General features: G+C 56.3%; 2 protein-coding genes across 3 annotated transcripts; one reads left to right on the top strand and one right to left on the bottom strand.

Moving 5' to 3' along the window:
• Positions 1-408: 408 nt before the first annotated feature.
• On the bottom strand, positions 409-4515 carry NOP16 (NOP16 nucleolar protein). The gene is made up of 5 exons (XM_036313096.1): positions 4294-4515; positions 4099-4207; positions 3123-3189; positions 1546-1652; positions 409-851 (listed from the first exon to the last, which is right to left on the bottom strand). Exons 1-5 carry the CDS (start codon positions 4398-4400, stop codon positions 708-710), a joined length of 534 nt encoding a protein of 177 aa, XP_036168989.1. The 5' UTR covers positions 4401-4515; the 3' UTR covers positions 409-707.
• Positions 4516-5455: 940 nt separating this feature from the next.
• Positions 5456-16268, top strand: TMEM130 (transmembrane protein 130). Of its 2 annotated transcripts, none has more exons than XM_036315208.1 (8): positions 5456-5790; positions 8586-8891; positions 10810-10969; positions 11665-11831; positions 12072-12156; positions 13235-13437; positions 14345-14457; positions 14879-16268. In XM_036315208.1, the coding sequence occupies exons 1-8, from the start codon at positions 5706-5708 to the stop codon at positions 15062-15064; spliced, it is 1305 nt and encodes a 434-aa protein (XP_036171101.1). In that variant the 5' UTR covers positions 5456-5705; the 3' UTR covers positions 15065-16268. The 2 variants fall into 2 exon arrangements, with proteins under 2 accessions (XP_036171101.1, XP_036171102.1); XM_036315209.1 differs by having other exon boundaries at positions 5458-5790; positions 14915-16267.
• The last annotated feature ends 1586 nt before the right edge of the window (positions 16269-17854 follow it).

Here is a 17854-nt window from a genome sequence, read left to right as displayed (position 1 = left end):
CGCGACCTCTTTGGTGGTCAAACGACCCTTTCACAGGGGTCGCCTAAGACCAGCCTGCATATTGGATATTTACATTACGATTCATAACAGTAGCAACATTACAGTTATGAAGTGGCAACGAAAATGTATTTATGGTTGGATCACAACATGAGGAACTGTATTTAAAGGGCCAGAAGGTGGAGAACCACTGGACTAGATCCTAAAGGCCGTGCCTGCCCTGCCTCATGGCCAGTCACTGCTGGAGTCTATGTGGCCTGAAGGTGGGTCGGGGGCTGCCTTCAGAGGCCAAGGGGGAGAAGCAAGTGAAAACTGAGGCTCAGCAGTTGGACAGACTTCGACCCCCCACCCCTAATGCCCATCAAGCCCCAGTTTCCTTACATGTAAGATGAAGATAAACCACACATCTCACAGCTTCATGTGAAATAATGTAAAAACCTTCTTCCCCAGAGCAGCAAGGAGAGACGTCTTAGGGGCTTGTAGGAGAAACCTCAGCCAACAGGAGAGTTTTCTATGGCTCACAGCTGCAGACAGACAAGAAAACGCCCACCCACACTCTGCCTGTGGTCCTGCTACGGAGCGGAGACACGGCCTGGCCCGAGAATGGGGTTTGGCCAGCCTCTGAGCCACACCCCCCTCCTTGCCTTAAACCCTGGCTCCAGCTTCTCGGGTCCAGGAGGAGGCTTCAGCCTGGGGCAGGCGTAAACCAGTCACGCAACCTCCATCGCATTCTTCTGCAAAGAATGAGTGAAGGCTTCCCACTCCGCTGGGTAAAAGCGCTTATAGACGTTAATCTTATTCCGAATCTGTTTCGGGGTATCTTGATAATAATTCTTCTCATCCCGGGCCATAGCCTAAGAAGGGAGAAAGGCTACGTGAGGGATGGATAGGCAAAGGTTCAAATCCTAGTTCTGCTGGAGGTGGGCCACCACTTCCTGTCCCAGAGGTTCCGCTTCCTCACCTCAAAAGCCATGGTGTATGTGGGGAAACGGAGGCAGATGGTGCAGGGACCAGCTGAGCAGCTCATGCTCCATCCACAGCCAACTAATCTCACTGGCATGGGAGGGAGGGGGGGAGGCCAGTGTAGCCCGATCTTTCCATGTTTAACAGAAGCTAAAAATATGGACTTGCCGAAACCGGTTTGGCTCAGTGGATAGAGCGTCGGCCTGCGGACTGAAAGGTCCTAGGTTCGATTCCGGTCAAGGGCATGTACCTGGGTTGCGGGCATATCCCCAGTAGGAGATGTGCAGGAGGCAGCTGATCGATGTTTCTTTCTCATCGATGTTTCTAACTCTTTATCTCTCTCCCTTCCTCTCTGTAAAAAATCAATAAAATATATTTTAAAAAAATAAAAATAAAAATATGGACTTTTATAGCCACTCAGTCTGTCTCAGCCATTAGCACTGTCAGTAGGATCCACTGCCAGAGTCTGTCTGCCCTATTTCCACGCAGGAAAAGGCCCTAAGCAAGCAGATCAGACCACAAATGGTCTGCGGTATCTTCCCAATGGGCCCAAGTGGTGCTCTCCGCCGGGCCTGAGCCACTCACCTTGTAGTCCTCCCCATGGTTCTCCACCATGTAGCGTACGTAGTCTATGAGGTCCCGAGACAGTGTATTTCCTTTCTTTTCCGGGAGGCTGGCTTCTGCCTCGAGGTCTGGGGTGAGACGCCAAGAGACAGGGTATGAGGTGTTGCTCCTTGCACTATTTGAACTGTCCAGTCACCACTTTGCCAATCCCAAGCTACAAGCGTTGCTACGCCATCTGATGGATTTGGCCTCCATCTCTATATTTGGTGCTAGAACCTTCCTCTTCAGCCCCTTGGATCCCAGGCTCTGCCTATGACACAATCATTTATCAATGGCAACTACCTGAAAGGCAAGTCATCTCTTTGGGCCTCAGATGGGTAAAAAAAGGCAGCAAACTTAACAATCTTTACTGAGTGCCAGGTCCTGGGACAGAGATGAAGACACACTGCCAGGAGACAGGGAATGAAGTGTTGCTCCCTGCACAGGACAGGGCTCCCTGTCGGCTCTAAACAGACCCTCTTTCCCTGAAGTGTTACAATAACACATGAAATGGAAAGGTCCCAACAAATGAGAACTGGGGTCTCAGGCTGGGCCCAGGCACCTCTGTTCCACTGGAGGGGAGAAAGCCAAGCTGTGGAGCCAGCAGTGGCTTTGCTTTTAAACTAGCTAGGCAAATGCGCCCCATTTCTCATCTACAAAGGAAGGAGAATACTGAAACCAGGGGGTCAGATCTTACCCAGGTTAAGTGCTAAAACTGCGTATAGTAAAAAAACTTTACCATAGTAAGTACACGATTTTATATATGCAACCCAATGCAGTACTTACGAGAATCACTGAGAGAAACTAAAGATAGGACCTCAAGGAATTCTATATCAAATGTCTGACCATTCAAATCCTACAGTCACAACTATTAAAAGCCTCAGACAGGTAAGCCCTGGCCAGTGTGCTCAGTGGTCGAAGGTTCGATTCCTGGTCAAGAGCACGTCCCAGGGTTGCGGGGTTCACTCCTGGCCCCAGTCGGTGTGTGTGCAGGAGGCAACCAGTCAACATGTCTCCCTCACACTGATGTTTCCCTCTCTCTTCTTCTTCCTCACCCTCCCTCCCACTCTCAATGGAAAAAATATCCTCGAGTGAGGATTAACAAAAAAAACCAAAAAATCTCAGACAAGTAATAGGAAGGGTGGGTAGAGAATTCCAGAGTATTCTGCCTTCCCTGCAGAATTTATTTTCTATTTTAATATTCAGTTTCTGTGGCCTTTAGGAACATGAAACTGATTGGTCATTGGGAAGATTAAATAAGAGGGTGAAGTCTCTAAAAACCTGTTCATCCTTAAATTCAGGAGAAGCTGAAATACGAGCCTGAGACTTAATGGGTTTCTTTTCTAACCTCTCGGGCACCTGGCTCAGCGTCCCCGAACATCTCTGACCTCACTTCACACACGTGAGTTTAGCCAGGAGGCTGCACGTCCAGCCGGGGAGACGGCCCTCACGCTGTGAGCCCTGACCAGCTTTTCTTCCCTCTGGTCCTGGCTTCTCTCCCTGCCCTTCCGGCCCTGACTGTGCTGGATGGTGACCCCAGCAATGTGGCCAGCACCCACCATTCAGCACATAGGGCTTCCGTACGAGCTGCCGTCTCTCGTCCATGTCCACCTCCATGGCCTGGACCTGCAGAGAACAAACAGTGAGACCAGCAGGTGAAGGGAGGAGCCTGGGTGAGAGAAACTTCTAGAGGCGCTTGCCCATCCCAGCGCCACTGCATGCCCCCCCAGAGTCCCTGCAGGAGGGCAGGCAGGAACAGGTGACAAGGAGAACCAACGCCCTGGAGGTTTCCTGATTCTCGCCATTCACCTTCCTGCGCCTGTGAAGTGAAATGGGCACAGGAAGCCTTGTCCGCCACTTGGTTGGAAGACAATCCATGAAACCCCACAATGAGGGGAGCCACCTGACAGCGCTGGGCTGCAGCCTCACGTCTGTTCAAGAAACAGCACCAGCTGAGCGAGGGGGACAAAGAGACTTGCCCAAAGGCAACGGGGCCAAGTCCATCAGTAAATCCCTTTATTAGGTTAACTACTTATTGGGTTTTGTTGGGGGAAGGAGATAAATGTACAACACACCACCAAGTGCTATGAATTAAAATAACGCGGGGCAAAGTAAAAAATAAAATAACGCGGGACAGAGGTTCCTGAGTGGGAAAGGTGCTGTTTTTTAAAGGGGTGGCCCGGGAAATCCTCCCTCGGGAGAAACTGGTCCTAGGAGACGCCTCAGACCAAGGATAACTGGAGGACTGGGGGGAAAATGGAAGGGAAGGAAGGGGCAGGAAAAGATAAATTCGGGAAAATACCACTGAGATGCCAAGGGACACAGTTAATTTCAGAGGAAAAAAGGTAAGCGGAGAAGCTCCAGCCCGGGCCCAGGGTGTGCTGGGGGAGGGAGGAAGGGACCCGCAGCCGGTCAGTGAGGCGCCGAGGGCTGTGGGGTCGCAACCCCGGGCAGGGCGCGAGGGAGGCGACGGGCGGGCGTTCGGAACCCGGCTGGTTCCGGCCGGGCGGGGCGGGGCGGGGGCCAAGCCAGTACCTTTCTCTTACGGAGGGGCACCGCCTTGTTGGGGTCCATAGCCAAGCCCATCTCGGCCAGGTTCTGCCGCACGGACTTGGTGTGGTCCCAGGCATGTCGGATGTGGGAGCTGCGGGAAAAGAGGGAGAGCGCGGAACTGTCAGCTCGCCGGCCGTGCCCGCCAGGCCCGCGGCCTCCTGAACCCGGGCCCCTCACCACTCGATCCGCGGGGCTGCCTTCCGTCGAGCACTCCGGTTCAGACGCTTCCGGTTAACACTGTAACCGAACTTCTGCCGCCGGGTCTTCCCCTTGGCCTTGGGCATCACGCCGACCACCGCTCAGGCAATTCAGACTCGGCGCCTCTCGCTTCCAGAACCTCGTGTCGTGGTGTAGAGGACTCCTTCCCGACGCTGCGCACACGGCGTGGCAGGCTTTTTGGGAAATGTAGTCCTCCCCGGAGCGACACAGTGCTCTTACTACAACTCCCAGAATGCAATGAGAAGTAGCGCATGCGGACAACACTCAACAAATCCCCCCGCCCTTTTCATGACCAGGAGGCGGGGCTTAACGTCCAGTTTTCTCTTCCCGCTGTTGCCTGGGACACCGCGTCTCCTGGCCACGTGACTCCCGAGGCATCCTTGGAACCATCGCAGCACCCCACCTAGCACCTTGGCAGCTAATTCTCCAGTTTGCAATGTTCTTTCCTCAGTGTCTCAAAGCTGGCTCCTCCCGCCTGGCAGGCCGTGCTTGACCTCAATTGTATGACCCCCTCCTCTGGGCCCCATCCCTTGCCCAGGTCCAGAGTAAAGTCGAGCTGGACCCACGACCCAGCTGGTGTGCAGTCTTTAAGGCCAGCCAGGCCTGGCCATCCTCTAGGAGGAAAGACACGCTCTGCTTGGTGATGGCAGATGGGAGCGCCTGCTTAGGCCAAGGAATGTCCAGGGAGCAGTCTGGTCACTCCTCATCACCGTTGTCTGATCCTTGCACGGCCCTCCGTGACAGCGACATCACCGGGGGCCAGGTTTGAGCACAAGCACCATTTTAAGCAGGCGCAGAGAGGGTAAACTGAGGAATAACGTCATTCCCTGAGCAGGGACCCTGTGCTCAAGCCCCTCTCTCTAGAGGGGGTGTTCAAGACCCGTTGCCCAGCGCCTGGCATACGGTAGGCTCTCAACGTTTCTCGAATGAAGAACCGCATCTCTAAATCGTGTGCGTCACAAGCGGAGCAGGCACCCGGAGAAGAACCCAAAGGGGCCTGCTCCGGGCTCTGCAGCGGTGCGTGCGTCCCCGGGGACGCTGAGTCAGAGCGGGCACGCGCAGACCCGGGAGGGGAGGTGGCGCAGACCCGAGGCGCGCGGACTGGGGAGCGGAGGGGAGGATCGTGGGGAGAGGAGAGTGCGACGAGGGGAGGGGATGCGGGAGGGGGCCCTGAGCAGCTGACGTGGGCTGGGGTCGGCGCGGCTGGCTGTGGGAGGCGGCGGCGCGCAGCGACACTGTGTCACCAGCGAGGACGAGCGAGCGCCGCGCCCGCACCTCCCCGCACTGCCCGCGCCTTGCGCCCCGGGGAGAGGCCGCCGTCGCGAAGTCGAGTCGCATCCTCTCCAGCTCTTGCTGCTCCTGGAGCCGCCATGGCCCCGACCCTCTGGCTGCGCGTCAGCCACATCCTCCGGCTCGTCTGTCTCCTGCACTTGGCCCCAGCTGTGGTGGCCGCAGGTAAGGCGCTGCGCGGGCCGGCACCCGCCCTCCCCGAGCCGCCGCGCGCCCAGGGCCTTGCCGGGAGCCTGGGTTGTGGAGCTGGCGCCGTGCGCCCTGCGTGCACCACCTCCCCTCCGCCCACCGTGATTCCCTCTACTCTCTCCCTCCCTTCACCGTTGTCCCCAAAAGTCGCCTCGCCACTTGAGGGGGCTCCCCGCGCCCCTCGCTTTGTGCTGCCACCCATGGATGGGCCCTGCGCTGCCCTCGGAACAGTGCGCGGTAACCCGCGAATCCAGCCCGATGCTTGGGGACCTAGTAGCCGATGGAGGTGGGGGGATGGTGCGGGGAGACCGGCTATGTGCGGGGTTCGCCATCACGTCACAGCCCCGCAGGGAACGCAGCCAGGCTGCCCGCGGAGCCGCAGTTTTTGCTGTGAAACGTCTCCTTATCTGGAGAGCCTTTCACCCGATTTGTGTTGGTTTGGGGGGAGGGATGCGATTTAAAAGCCCAGCCTCCATTTCCTCTCTGGGAATATTTCCAAAATGGACCCCGGGTAGGTTCCGCGGGTCCCACCCCACGTCCCTGGTCGCTCCTCTACCATCTACAACACCCCCTCCCCCCCAAAGTCAGCACCAAATTTTCGAACTCATTTTTGCGACAAAAAAGGATTGTCCAGATTAGAGTTGTTGGGAACAGTTGGGACGGTTTTGGGAGGGGATGTTAAATATTACCTAACATTTTCATTCACTCCCCCCGCCCCCCACCCCCACCGCAGCCCCACATACAATTTAAAAGAATGGGAGAGAGGAAGGCAATTACGTGCAATGAAAGCCATAAAGTAAAATAAGAACTTGCATCTCAGGGATGAAATAAGGGAATTCTGTGCTTGGTCAGGATCACCTGCCTCCCCCCAGAGATTCAGAGAGAAATGGGATCTCATCTCCATTAGGTTTACGCGTCCAGAAATGATCAATGTGGCCCAAATCACACAAAAAAGTGAATTAATTATTTGGAAGTCATGTGTGGTTCCCAGGCTGGCCTATTGTACCCGTGATACGGTCAAAATAGCTGGGAATGCGGTTGGGAGAACCCACAGGGGAAAAATAGAGGCTCGGACACCCATTCCACCCTCCTGGGGTCTGGGTCAGCCGCATGGCGTTGGTCCTACACCAGGGGTTGAAGTCAGAAGTCTGTGCCCTGGACGTCAGTGTGTTCTCCAGACTTCAGAGGTACCCAGAAGTGTTTGGGGCTGTCTACATGTGCACGGTGAAAGGCTGATGTAGCCATATTCTAGAATGTTCAGGGCTCCACACACTGTGTTGTCAGAGAAAACGTGTTGCTCCTGGGGCTTGCTGGTGGGTATTGCTTTGTGGAGTTACCACTTGGCCTTCTGCTTTGGCCCTTTCAGCTTGAGGTCTCTCGGGACACCTCTGGCGCCCTCTTAGCCAGGCCTTGGCTGCTCTGTCACGCGGACTCTCAAACTTGCAAAGACAGATTTCGATGGGTAGGGTACCGGGACCTGAACCTGGTTCCTTCAGCCAAGCCTTCATGGTCCATTTCAGCCTGAATGTCCTGGAGACTTCCCAGAGCCCCCAGGAAGAGGGACAGCATCACCCAGGAACTGTGAAACTTCTGCTTTAAATGCTTAATGTCGGCCCTCAGACGGAAGGGTCAAGGACCTATCGCCATGGCAGGCTCCATCCCTGGCCCCGGTCAGGGCGTGAGTGTGTGCAGGAGGCAACCAATGGATGTGTCTCTCTCACAGGATGTTTCTTTCTCTTTGACTCTCCCCTTTCCTTCCACTCTCTCTAAAAAAAATAAATGAAAAATATCCTCTGGTGAGGATGAACAGCAACAACAAAATGCTTAAGAAAAAATGCCCTCGGAGGCTTTTTGTGTCTACACAGGTAGGGGTCTCCCAGGAGCTGTTCCAGGGTCTGCCACAATTTTGCTGTAGGCACAGCCCCTGGCTCCCATCCTTCCTCCCGGCTGAGTCTGCCCTCCTGATTCCATTTCCATGGCAACGGATCTGCGCCTTGGTGCTGACATGCGCTGTGACATGTGCCTGTCCCTGCAGATGCTGGATGGCCCTTAACATTTGCAGCCAGCCAAACGGCCCTGCCGCCTGCCAGCCTTGCTCTGGCCCACACTCCTGCCTGGGGGTGGGCAGCAGCATGAGGATGAAGGAGGGGATAGATTCTTATCTGAGCACCTCTTTTTGCGCAGCCCAGCCGCCTCCCAGCCAGAGGGAGAGAGACTGAAACTCAGCCTGTTCTGCTGTTCTGCTCCCTGAGCACAGGGGGTGGTGTGATCCCAGGGGGCTCAGGGTCCCTCATTGTAAAATACACCCCTTATCTTCTTGGGGCAGCTTCTGCCACAGCATCTGGAACACCCCCCGGCCCCCCCGGGCCATGGACGAGGGGCATTTCGTTGGACATGTGCGAGTCCAAAGGAGTGGGCAGCGATGGGCACGTCTCAGCAGCCGCTGCGGGGTTCCTCCTGCGACATGGGCGGGCAGTCTCTTCTCATAGCTGAGATGCAAGTCCCGGAGGGTCAGGCCCAGGCCACGCACAGGCTCTGTGAGATACTAGTACGTCTGGGACACTGGAAAGAGCACGTGATTTGGGGTCAGTCAGGCCCGGGTTGGAATCCCAGCTTGACAATGAGCTCTTGGGCGAGTCAGGTGAGCGGCCTGGGCCTCAGTTTCCCCACCGGCCAAGTAGAATAATAGAAGGCACCCAGCCCAGAGGGTGGCAGTGTTGTTGCTTGCCATGTCCCCTCCTGAAACGCAGTTTTTGTTTCTGGGCTCCTAGGCCTGTATGAACTTCACCTCGTCACCGATAGCCCTGCCACCACGGGGGCAGAGGTGAACATCACGGCGAGCCTGGTGGCCAGCGACAACGGCAGCCTGGCCCTGCCCACCGACCCGCTCTCCTACCGCTTCCACTGGGTCCACAGCCCGCTGCTGCTCAAGGGGAAGACGGAGGAGGCATTCAGATCCACCATCCGCGCCGTGGGCAACGTGCCTGGGGACTTCCCCATCTCCGTGTGGGTCACCTCCGCCGACTGCCAGATGTGCCAGCCGGTGGCGAGGAGCCGCCTTGTCCTCTCCATCACAGGTGGGGACCTTTCCTATTTGCTAATTGGCCTTCAGACTCTGGGTGCAGGGAAACATCCGGCCTGGCTGGTAATGACAGAAATGCACACTAGACCCCTGACTCCTCCGTGGTCAGCTGAGTTAACAAAGGATCAGCCTGGCCCACGTGGCTCAGTGGTTGAGTGTCGACCTACGAACCAGGAGGTCATGGTTCCATTCCAGTCAGGGCACATGCCCGGGTTGTGGGCTCCATCCCCAGTATAGGAGGCAGCCAATCAATGATTCTCTCTCATCATTGATGTTTCTCTCTCTCCCCCTCTCTCTTTGAAATCAATAAAAACATGTTAAAAACAAAAACAAAGGGTCGGAAAATGGTAGTACCCACTGCTGGCAGGGCTGTGCTGAAACGGGCACTTATAAGCACCTGCTGCCCCTGGGGGTGTAAATGAATACAACCCCTTGGAGAGCAGCGGGTCAACAGAGAAACATTACTGTTCATTTTCATTCTCTCCTTCTCCCCCACCGCCTTCCCGCCTTCCAAAAGGTCCCCGCTCTCTTGGAATTCACAATCTCTTAAATAACTTATCGTCAGGAAGTAACCCTCCATTTGTGTGATGCTTTATGCACAGAGGTGTTCATTGCAGCGGTGTTCACAATAGTAGAAGATATGAACAAGCTAAGTATGCAACCATGAGGGGAATGGTTAAGTATATTGACATATTTTGAGTAATGAATAATAATGACCTTTATATTGAGTTCATAATGTCCTGGGAGAACACTCATGCTTGTAAATTTTTATTTATTTATTTATTTTAAAATATATTTTTATTGATTTCAGAGAGGAAGGGAGAGGGAGAGAGAGATAGAAACATCAATGATGAGGGAGAATCATTGATCGGCTGCCTGCAGCAACACCCCCATTGGGGACTGAGCCAGCAACCCGGGCATGTCACCTTGACCGGAATCAAACCTGGGACCCTTCAGTCCCCACGCCGACGCTCTATCCACTGAGCCACACCAGCTAGGGCCTTATAAAATTTTAAAAAGCAACACAGCCCAGCTGGTGTGGCTCAATGGGTGAACATCGACCTAGGAACCAGGAGGTCATGGTTCAGTTTCCCGTCAGGCACATGCTGGGGTTGTGGGTTCGATCTCCAGTAGAGGGAGTGCAGGAGGCAGCTGATCAATGATTCTCTCTCATCATTGATATTTCTCTCCCTCTCTCCCTCTCCTTTCCTCCTGAAATCAATAAAAATATGTTTTAAAAAAAGCAAAACATAACCAGTTTGACCTACTGTGTTTAATATGGATATACACACGCACACACAAATACTTCGCAGTTCTTCAAAAACGCCAACAATGGTTGTGTGTGAGTGATAAGAATTTTCATTCTACTTTTCAGCATTTTCCAAGTGAGCACCACTGAGCACACCTTACTCTTTGCTTTTGTGCTGGGGGGAAAAAAAAATCAGCTCTTCAATTTTTTTTAGAGAAGGACACAGAATGGAGGTCCCACCCAGCCCAGCACATTGGGTGTAGGGATGCGATCAGTAGAGCTGCTCATTCTTTAAGGCTCCTCTAATGCCGGGAAGTATGTCCCAGAAGTCACTTTCGAAGGCTGTGCATTTCCTTCTGATTCTGGGCATCTTTTGGGCCAGAAAGTTCAGGGCCCTGTTGAAAGGGGTGCAGGCGGAAGCTATGCACGTCCCACCTGCTGTGGGTCTTCAACGCCGTCTACACGGCAGGCGCCATGACTTGGGGGATGTGTGCCTCTGTGTGCAGTGACCGGCAGGGTCCCCTCTCGACACCCCCCAGCTCTGACAGCTGGAAGGCCAGGTAGGGGGGCGACTGCTCTGCCTGCAGGCCCCTGAGGTCACTCCTGGCTCCGCCCTCCTGACACCTCCGTGGGCCCACCCTCCCTTGGTCTCTCTCTCCCCCAGAGAACATCGTGGGGAAACTCGTCATCACGCAGAACGCGTCCCTGCCCTGGCCCAGCACCTATTTCACCAAGACACTCCTTAAAACTTCCTTCCTCCTCCACGACCCAAGCAACTTCTTCAAGACCGCCTCCTTTCTCTACAGCTGGGACTTCGGTGACGGGTATGTCCTTGCCCCAGAGCCTTGGCCCCTGGTGGTGGCCCCACTGTCCCACGCAGGGGGCCCTGGACTATCTCGCCTTCACCCACTCACTCTCTCACACTCCAAACTTTCCTTGAGCACCCGCTCGCTGACAAGCTTGGGGTGCATGGGGACCATGGTGAGTCTCCTGGGACCTGCCTCGAGGTGCCTGCAACCTAGTAGAGGAGGTCACTGGTGCCCCAAACAGTTCTTTGAGGAAGGCCAAGGTCGGCAGGACTTTCCTCCATTTGACTTTGGAGGGACCTGTTCCGGCTTCATTTCTCCATACTCCTCTCCAAACAAGCCAGCTACAGGGGGCAGGTTGGGGAGTGAGCCCGGCAGCCCACAGGCACCCCAAGTTCATGCAAGGCTGGTGCTGAGGGGAGACCCCTCACCCACTTGAGTCCCCCGAACCCCTGAGCCTGTGAGTCCCATGGGGCCAGGAGGGTGGGTGGGGAGGGCTCCTGAGCCTTCAATGAACCTGGAAAGTGGCGTGCGGGCTCTGAGGTCTGATGTCCTCAGCCTAACAAACATCTGTCCGTGAGCGATGCTGAGGTTTGGAGGCGGCTGCCGTGGTGACAGGTTTGCTCATGAGGCCTGTCACTGTACAGCCACCCTGCCTCTAAGAAGTCACGTGAGTCACTTCTGTCATCTCTCTCCTCCCTGTCACCTTACAGCACCCAGATGGTGACGGAAGACTCTACTGTCTATTATAACCGTTCGATCATGGGGACCTTCACCGTGAAGCTCAAAGTGGTGGCGGAGTGGGAACAGGCGGCGCTGGCTGCCGGGAAGGGCATTGTGCAGAAGACGGGGCACTTCTCAGGCTCGCTGAAGCTGCAGGGTGAGTCCGGGAGGTGTGTGTGTGGGGGTGCAGGCTCAGTGCTTCTTGTTCCCCGGCTTCATCGGCCTCTGGTCAAGGGCACAAGGCGCACTGGACTGCCTCAGTCTAGCGCATGGGGAGGAAACACCGAAACCCACTCTCCCCGGCTTTGGCAAGAGGGGCGCTCACACAGCCCGGGCCCGGGAGCCCCGAGACATCTGTCCTTAGCCACCAGGTTTAACGGGGCCCTCTCCCTTTCAGAAACCCTTCGAGGCATCCAGGTCATGGGGCCCACTGAAATTCAGGCTTTCCAGGAGATGACAGTGACCTTGAACTTCCTGGGGAGGTGAGTGAACCCCAGAGTGCACTGTGTGACCTGTGGCCCTGCTGCTCTCTCCCACAGATGTCCTGAGCCTGCTCCATATCCTGAGGGGCCCCAAGTCTGGGGGGTCTTGGAGGGCCAGGGCCACCCAGCCCCTTGGCTGTGCCATGGGAGAGCTGTGGGCACAGCTCCATTCTCAGGGTGCAGGGGAGAGGGCACTGGCCTTTCGGGCTGTCTGCAGTGTGGGCATCAGGGCAAAGGCCGACGAGGGACCCCTTCATGAAAGGCCCTCTGTATGTGACTCCAGCCCCCGGAAAGCAAGCCATCCTGGGTAGGACGGGTCCCAGCTCTTGGCAAGAAAGCATTAAGCTGAGAGTGTAGTAAGCGACAAGACAGGGAGAGGCCGGGGTGTTTGCCCACAGGGTGGACAGAGCTGCAGAGGGCAGCAGCCAAGGCTCTCCTGGGGAAGACCAGTTCCCTCCCCCACGGGACAGGTCAGAGGGAGACAGGGTTGGAGGGAGAATGAGCGAAGGAGGAGGACACGCCGTGGGGCTGGAGGGGGCTTGTGAGGCCTTCAGGAGGCTGTGGGGCTTGAACCTGGAGAACGGGCTGGGAAGCCAGGGGCTTGGCAGCCTGATGCTCGTGTGTGTGTTACACGAGCCTGGGGTTGTGTGAGATGGGAATTCTCACTGGGCGTTCCTTAGACCTGCGTTTCCCAGCTCGGAGCCTGTGCTGCGCAGGCAAATGACATGAAATGCCCTCGTCCCCTTTAAGCCAATCACAGGCCAACTTACCCCTTCGGATCCTCCTCAGTGCCACCTCCTCCAGGAGGCTTGCCCAGCGCGCCCGCACATCCCTGGGGCGTTCATTCGGCCTCTGCCAGCAGTCCGCGCAGGCTGCTTGCCTCACGGCCTGGAATCCCCTCGGGGTCCCCACCTCTATCCACTGCTGCTCCCCAGTCTGGAAGGTGTGAGGCCAGGACCGCTGGGGGTTCTGTCTGGAAAGGACATGGAGTTCCTGGCCGCCTGGCCTTCCTTGGCCTCGGTCTGTGCCCACACTCTTTGCTGAGCCTTTCTGAAACGCCGCCCACATTTCCCTGCAGCCCCCCTCTGACCATGTGCTGGCGCATCAAGTCCGAGTGCCTCCCGCTGGAGGAACACGAGTGTCGCCCGGTGCCCGTGGCCGGCACAGTTTACAACGTGACCACCATCATCATGGACCCTGGGGACTACTGCTTCAGCATCCGGGCCGAGAATGTCATCAGCAGGACACATCAGTACCACAGGGTCCAGGTGTGGCCCTCCAGTAAGTACACCTCCCTTCTGCTTCAGAGCCACACAGGCAGCAAGACCCAGCCACCCTGCCACCAGCCCATGCTGCTCATGCCATCAGCAGCCAGTCCCTCCAACACTAGAATCACCAATAACCCTACTGATCAACCAATACCATTGATGACTGCCCGTACCCCCTCCCACCAAACTGTACCAGCGCCACCAACAGCCAGCTCTAGCACCGTCCATTCTAGATGGTGCTTCCCTCTGACCTGTCCCCGTGGGGGTGGGGGCCTGTCTTCCCCAGGAGAGCCCTTGGAGGGCTGGGCCTTGGCTGCTGACCTCTGCAGCTCCATCCACCCTTGTGGGACAACGCCACCCTGACACCACCACTAGCAGTAACAACAGCCAGCTCCGCACCACCAGCCCAGCTGACCAGCACCACGACCACATGCACTGCCAACACCTTCCAGCAATGCCCAGAGGGGGGCTGACCATGTAATTGCTGCTCCCTTCAGCACTGCCATTAACACCCCTCCTGCCAGGCCCATGCCACTTGGGCCAAGGTCACCACTGCCATGGCGCCCCAGCATCTCAGCTCTCTAGCTGCCACCACCATTGTCACCAATGTCCCTTCCACGTTACCAATGCCACACATGTCCCCAACATGAACACGCCCACATGAAATGCGCCACCATGATCCCCATCTCCCGTTTATCCCCATCTCCCCAGCACGTGACCTCTGTCACGACACTGTTGCCACATGCAACTTGGTTTTTGTGAAATCTTGGATTTTCCTTTTGAAGTTGCCTAGTTGGGATGCGTGTACATAAGAAAAAGGCTCTGGTGGGGTTAATTTTTCTCTCCTGCTGCGGCCTCCTGAGAGTTAGCATTCAACACTGACTACCTGGGTCCATGACTTCACCCTTTCTCACTCCCAGGAATCCAGCCAGCTGTCTTTGCTTTCCCCTGTGCCACAATTATCACCATGATGCTGGCCTTTATCATGTACATGACCCTGAGGAATACTACTCAGCAGAAGGACATGGTGGAGGTGGGTGCTAAGGAGGGTGGGAGGTTGGACCTCTAGGCCCTGAGAGGACGATGATGGAGAGGTTGTATGGAGAGACATGGGGGCAAGGCCAGAGGGCTTAGAAGGGTCTGGATCCAGTGCGAGACCCTGGGGCTGGGGGAGATGTGCCCATGAGGCATCCACAGACCAGGCAAAATTGTTGATTTGGCTTCTTCCCATCTGACTTAGCTCTTGCCTGGCAGCTGTGCCCAGGAGCTAGTAAGGGAGAGGGACACTGAAAGAGGGAACCCCAGGAAGCAGAAAAGCCCAGGACACAGTGGCATGCTGTGTGGTGCCAGAAAGGTTTTTGTGCATGCTGCCAGTAGGCAGCTGAGCTCGTAAGGCCACCTAATGGGGCTCCTGGTGGGTGGGTGATTGACCCATGGGGTTTTGTTCATCATAGGTGGCTGATTTTGACTTTTCCCCCATGTCTGACAAGAACCCAGAGCCACCCACTGAGGCCAAGTGCTGCCAGATGTGCTGCGTGCCCTTCCTGCTGGAGACCCCGTCTGAGTACCTGGAGGTCGTCCGTGAGAACCACGGGCTGCTGCCACCCCTCTATAAGTCTGTCAAAACTTACACAGTGTGAGCACTCCCCACCCAGCCTCCGCTTTAACTAACTGCCAACTCCACGCTTTCGGCAGGTGGTGCATGCCACCCAGCAGGAGGGGTTCATGTGTGCGGAGTCATCTGCCCTGGCCAGCTGTCCATCTGTACAGTCCAGCTGCTGCCACAAGCCCCCTCAGTCACCATCCCCCAGCCATCTGCCCATCTGTCAACCCAGCCACCGCTATAAGCCCCTCTCAAGTCAGCCCCACCCCCTCACCTTTGAAAAGGCTGGGCACCTCCTCTCTCCAGGTGTGCTTGGCTGTCCCTACCTGATCCTCCCATGTTGGCATGTCTGCTGGCCACGTGTGGTTTGAGCTTTCCTCCCCCAAGCACCCCTGTCTGGGTCAGAAACCTAGGAGAAAGGTCACAAACGATTAGGGATACATCACAAAAGGTCATGCATAGAGACAAGCACATGCGTGTGCACACTCACACGCACACACACACACACACAGGTCACACAGATATCTCGGGTGATCTTCGTATTCAATCAGTTGCTGGGATGTACCCTGAATTAGAACCAAGATGAAATCTGACCTCCACTTGGCCCCAATAGCTCCTGGGCCTGGTCCGTCCCTTTGTGAGTGGTTCTGCAGCTACCTGGTCCCATTCTAAGGACGCCTGTCCCCTGCCTGCTTACTGGGGGCTGGGAAGGGGCAGGGCTAATACTGGGTGAGTGGGAAGTGCTTCAGAAAAGCACCTTCTTTTGCTGAGACCCTGTTAACATCCATTGAGGAAAAGGCCTTGAAACAAAAGAGAAGTCGAGCGGGTGGGGACTTAGGATCCCTGGGAGGGGAAGGTGGTGTTGCCGCCCAGATGCCCCCAGAGGGGCCTTGAGAAGGAAAAGGCAGGACTGGGCACCAAGCCCAGGCCTCTCCCCTGCAGCCCGGTGGCTGGGGCCGGCAGAGAAGAGGGAGGGAGCAGGTTATGGGTGCAGAGGAGAGTCACGAGGCCCCAGCCCACCGTGCAGGGGTGCCAGGAGCAACCTGGGCCTGTTTGGCGGGGGGAGGGCAGGGCATGAGGGCCGGGCCCTGTTGCTGTAATTGTTTGCTCTCCGACTTTGCACAGAAAACACAGTCGTGCAGCTCATCCTCATGAAACACTGCCATAGTTGCTGAATAAAGCTCGTGTGCTCTGAGTATAACCACCCATGTGCTGGGAGGCCGAGCGCTTTCTTTCCACGCGTGACGTGGGAGTGGTTCTTGGCCGCGGCGGGATGTCCCTGGCGTGTTCTCTGGTGAAGTGGTCTGGAAGGAGCTGCCGTCTGGGGCCTCGGGACCGGGCCAGTGATTCTCAAACTGCTGCTCGGGCCGCATCATGATGACGGTCTGATGACGGTCTCTCGGAGGTGGGTCCAGGCGCCCTTGGGTGACCAATGTGCAGCCGAGTCTGGTGCTCCGGGCAGATCCAGATCAGAGTGGGAATGTGCCACGCCTGGGCCCTTGTTGAAAATGCACATTCTTGGGCCCTGCCCACACCTGGTTCAGCACCTGGGAGGGGCAGCCCCCTGTGTTTCCACAGCCCTCGGGGTTCCAGGGCGTCAAGTGTGAGAAACCCCGTCTCCTGCAGGCTTCTTGAACTCGGAGGTACGTGACAGTCACGGGAGGGCTTGTTCAATGACATGTTCTCATTCGGGACGGGGTGGGGGGAGTGGGGCTTGCGATGCGGCATTTCTAACGAGACCCCTGCTGACGCTGCTGGACCCAGGCCCACACTGACCGGAAAACCTCTGGGTGGGCCCACACCCTTCCTAACTTTCTCTTTTGTCTTCATTGCCTCTGCTCTCCCGCCAGCACCCAGCGGGTATCCCCCAAGCTGGGCGCGGGTGGGAACGGACCCTCCCCTGCCCCCTGCTTACCACTCTGGGAAACCCCACTTCGAGTGAGCAAAGCCAGTGAGAGAACTTCCTGGGACTTCAGCATTCTTGGCACATGCACCCTTCCCCTGACCCACACTTGGTGGTCAGCTGTCAGCCCCCAGAAGCTGGGAGAGGCACGAGGCAGACTCGTGTACAGGCACACGGCGCTTTACTGAGCTTCACAAATGGCGCGGTTTTTACAAATGGAAGGCAAGACCCTTCGCCAGCAGAAAGATGACGGCTGGCTTTATTGTGGTGTTCTGGAGCTAGACCCACACACTCTCCGAGGTGTGCCTGTAGCATTAGTCGGCTCAGGCTGCCGCAACGAAGGACACAGGCTGGGTGACTTAACAGAAATCTATTTAGTTCTGGAGGCCGAAGTCCAAGATCAAGGTGCCAGCAGAGTGGGTTCCTCTGAGGCGTCTCTCCTTGGCTGATGGAAGGCCGCCTTCTCCCCGTGTCCTCTCATGGTCGCCCCTCTGTGTGTCTGGGTTCTAACCTCTTCTTCTTATAAGGACCCCAGTCAGATCGGGTTAGGACCACCCCAAAGGCCTGGTTTTGACCGAGTCGCCGCGTTAGAGGCCCCGTCTCTGGGTTCTGAGGAGCTGGGGGTGAGGGCTTCACAGATAAATGTTGGAAGGACACTTCGGCTCACAGCACCTCGATTTCAGATGTCTGGCTCCAGAACTGGGGGGGAATAGGATTGTGTTGTTTGATGCCTCCCAGTCTGTGGTATTTGTTTCGGCGGCTACAGGAAACACGTACGCTTTCCCCATGTCCATTTTGGTAGCTCTGTCTGTCACAGTCCCACCTGCCCAATAGGAAGTCCTAACCAGATCTTACATCCAACCACTTCTCCTGTCTCCGCTGCCCTGTCCACCCCCCACAGAACCTTCCCGTTCCACGTCCCCT

This window comes from Myotis myotis, unplaced genomic scaffold (assembly GCF_014108235.1).
Source record: "Myotis myotis isolate mMyoMyo1 unplaced genomic scaffold, mMyoMyo1.p scaffold_m19_p_6, whole genome shotgun sequence".
NCBI classification, from domain to species: Eukaryota; Metazoa; Chordata; class Mammalia; order Chiroptera; family Vespertilionidae; genus Myotis; species Myotis myotis.
Note: the sequence above shows the minus strand (reverse complement) of the source record. Positions and strands in the feature narration are given on the sequence as shown.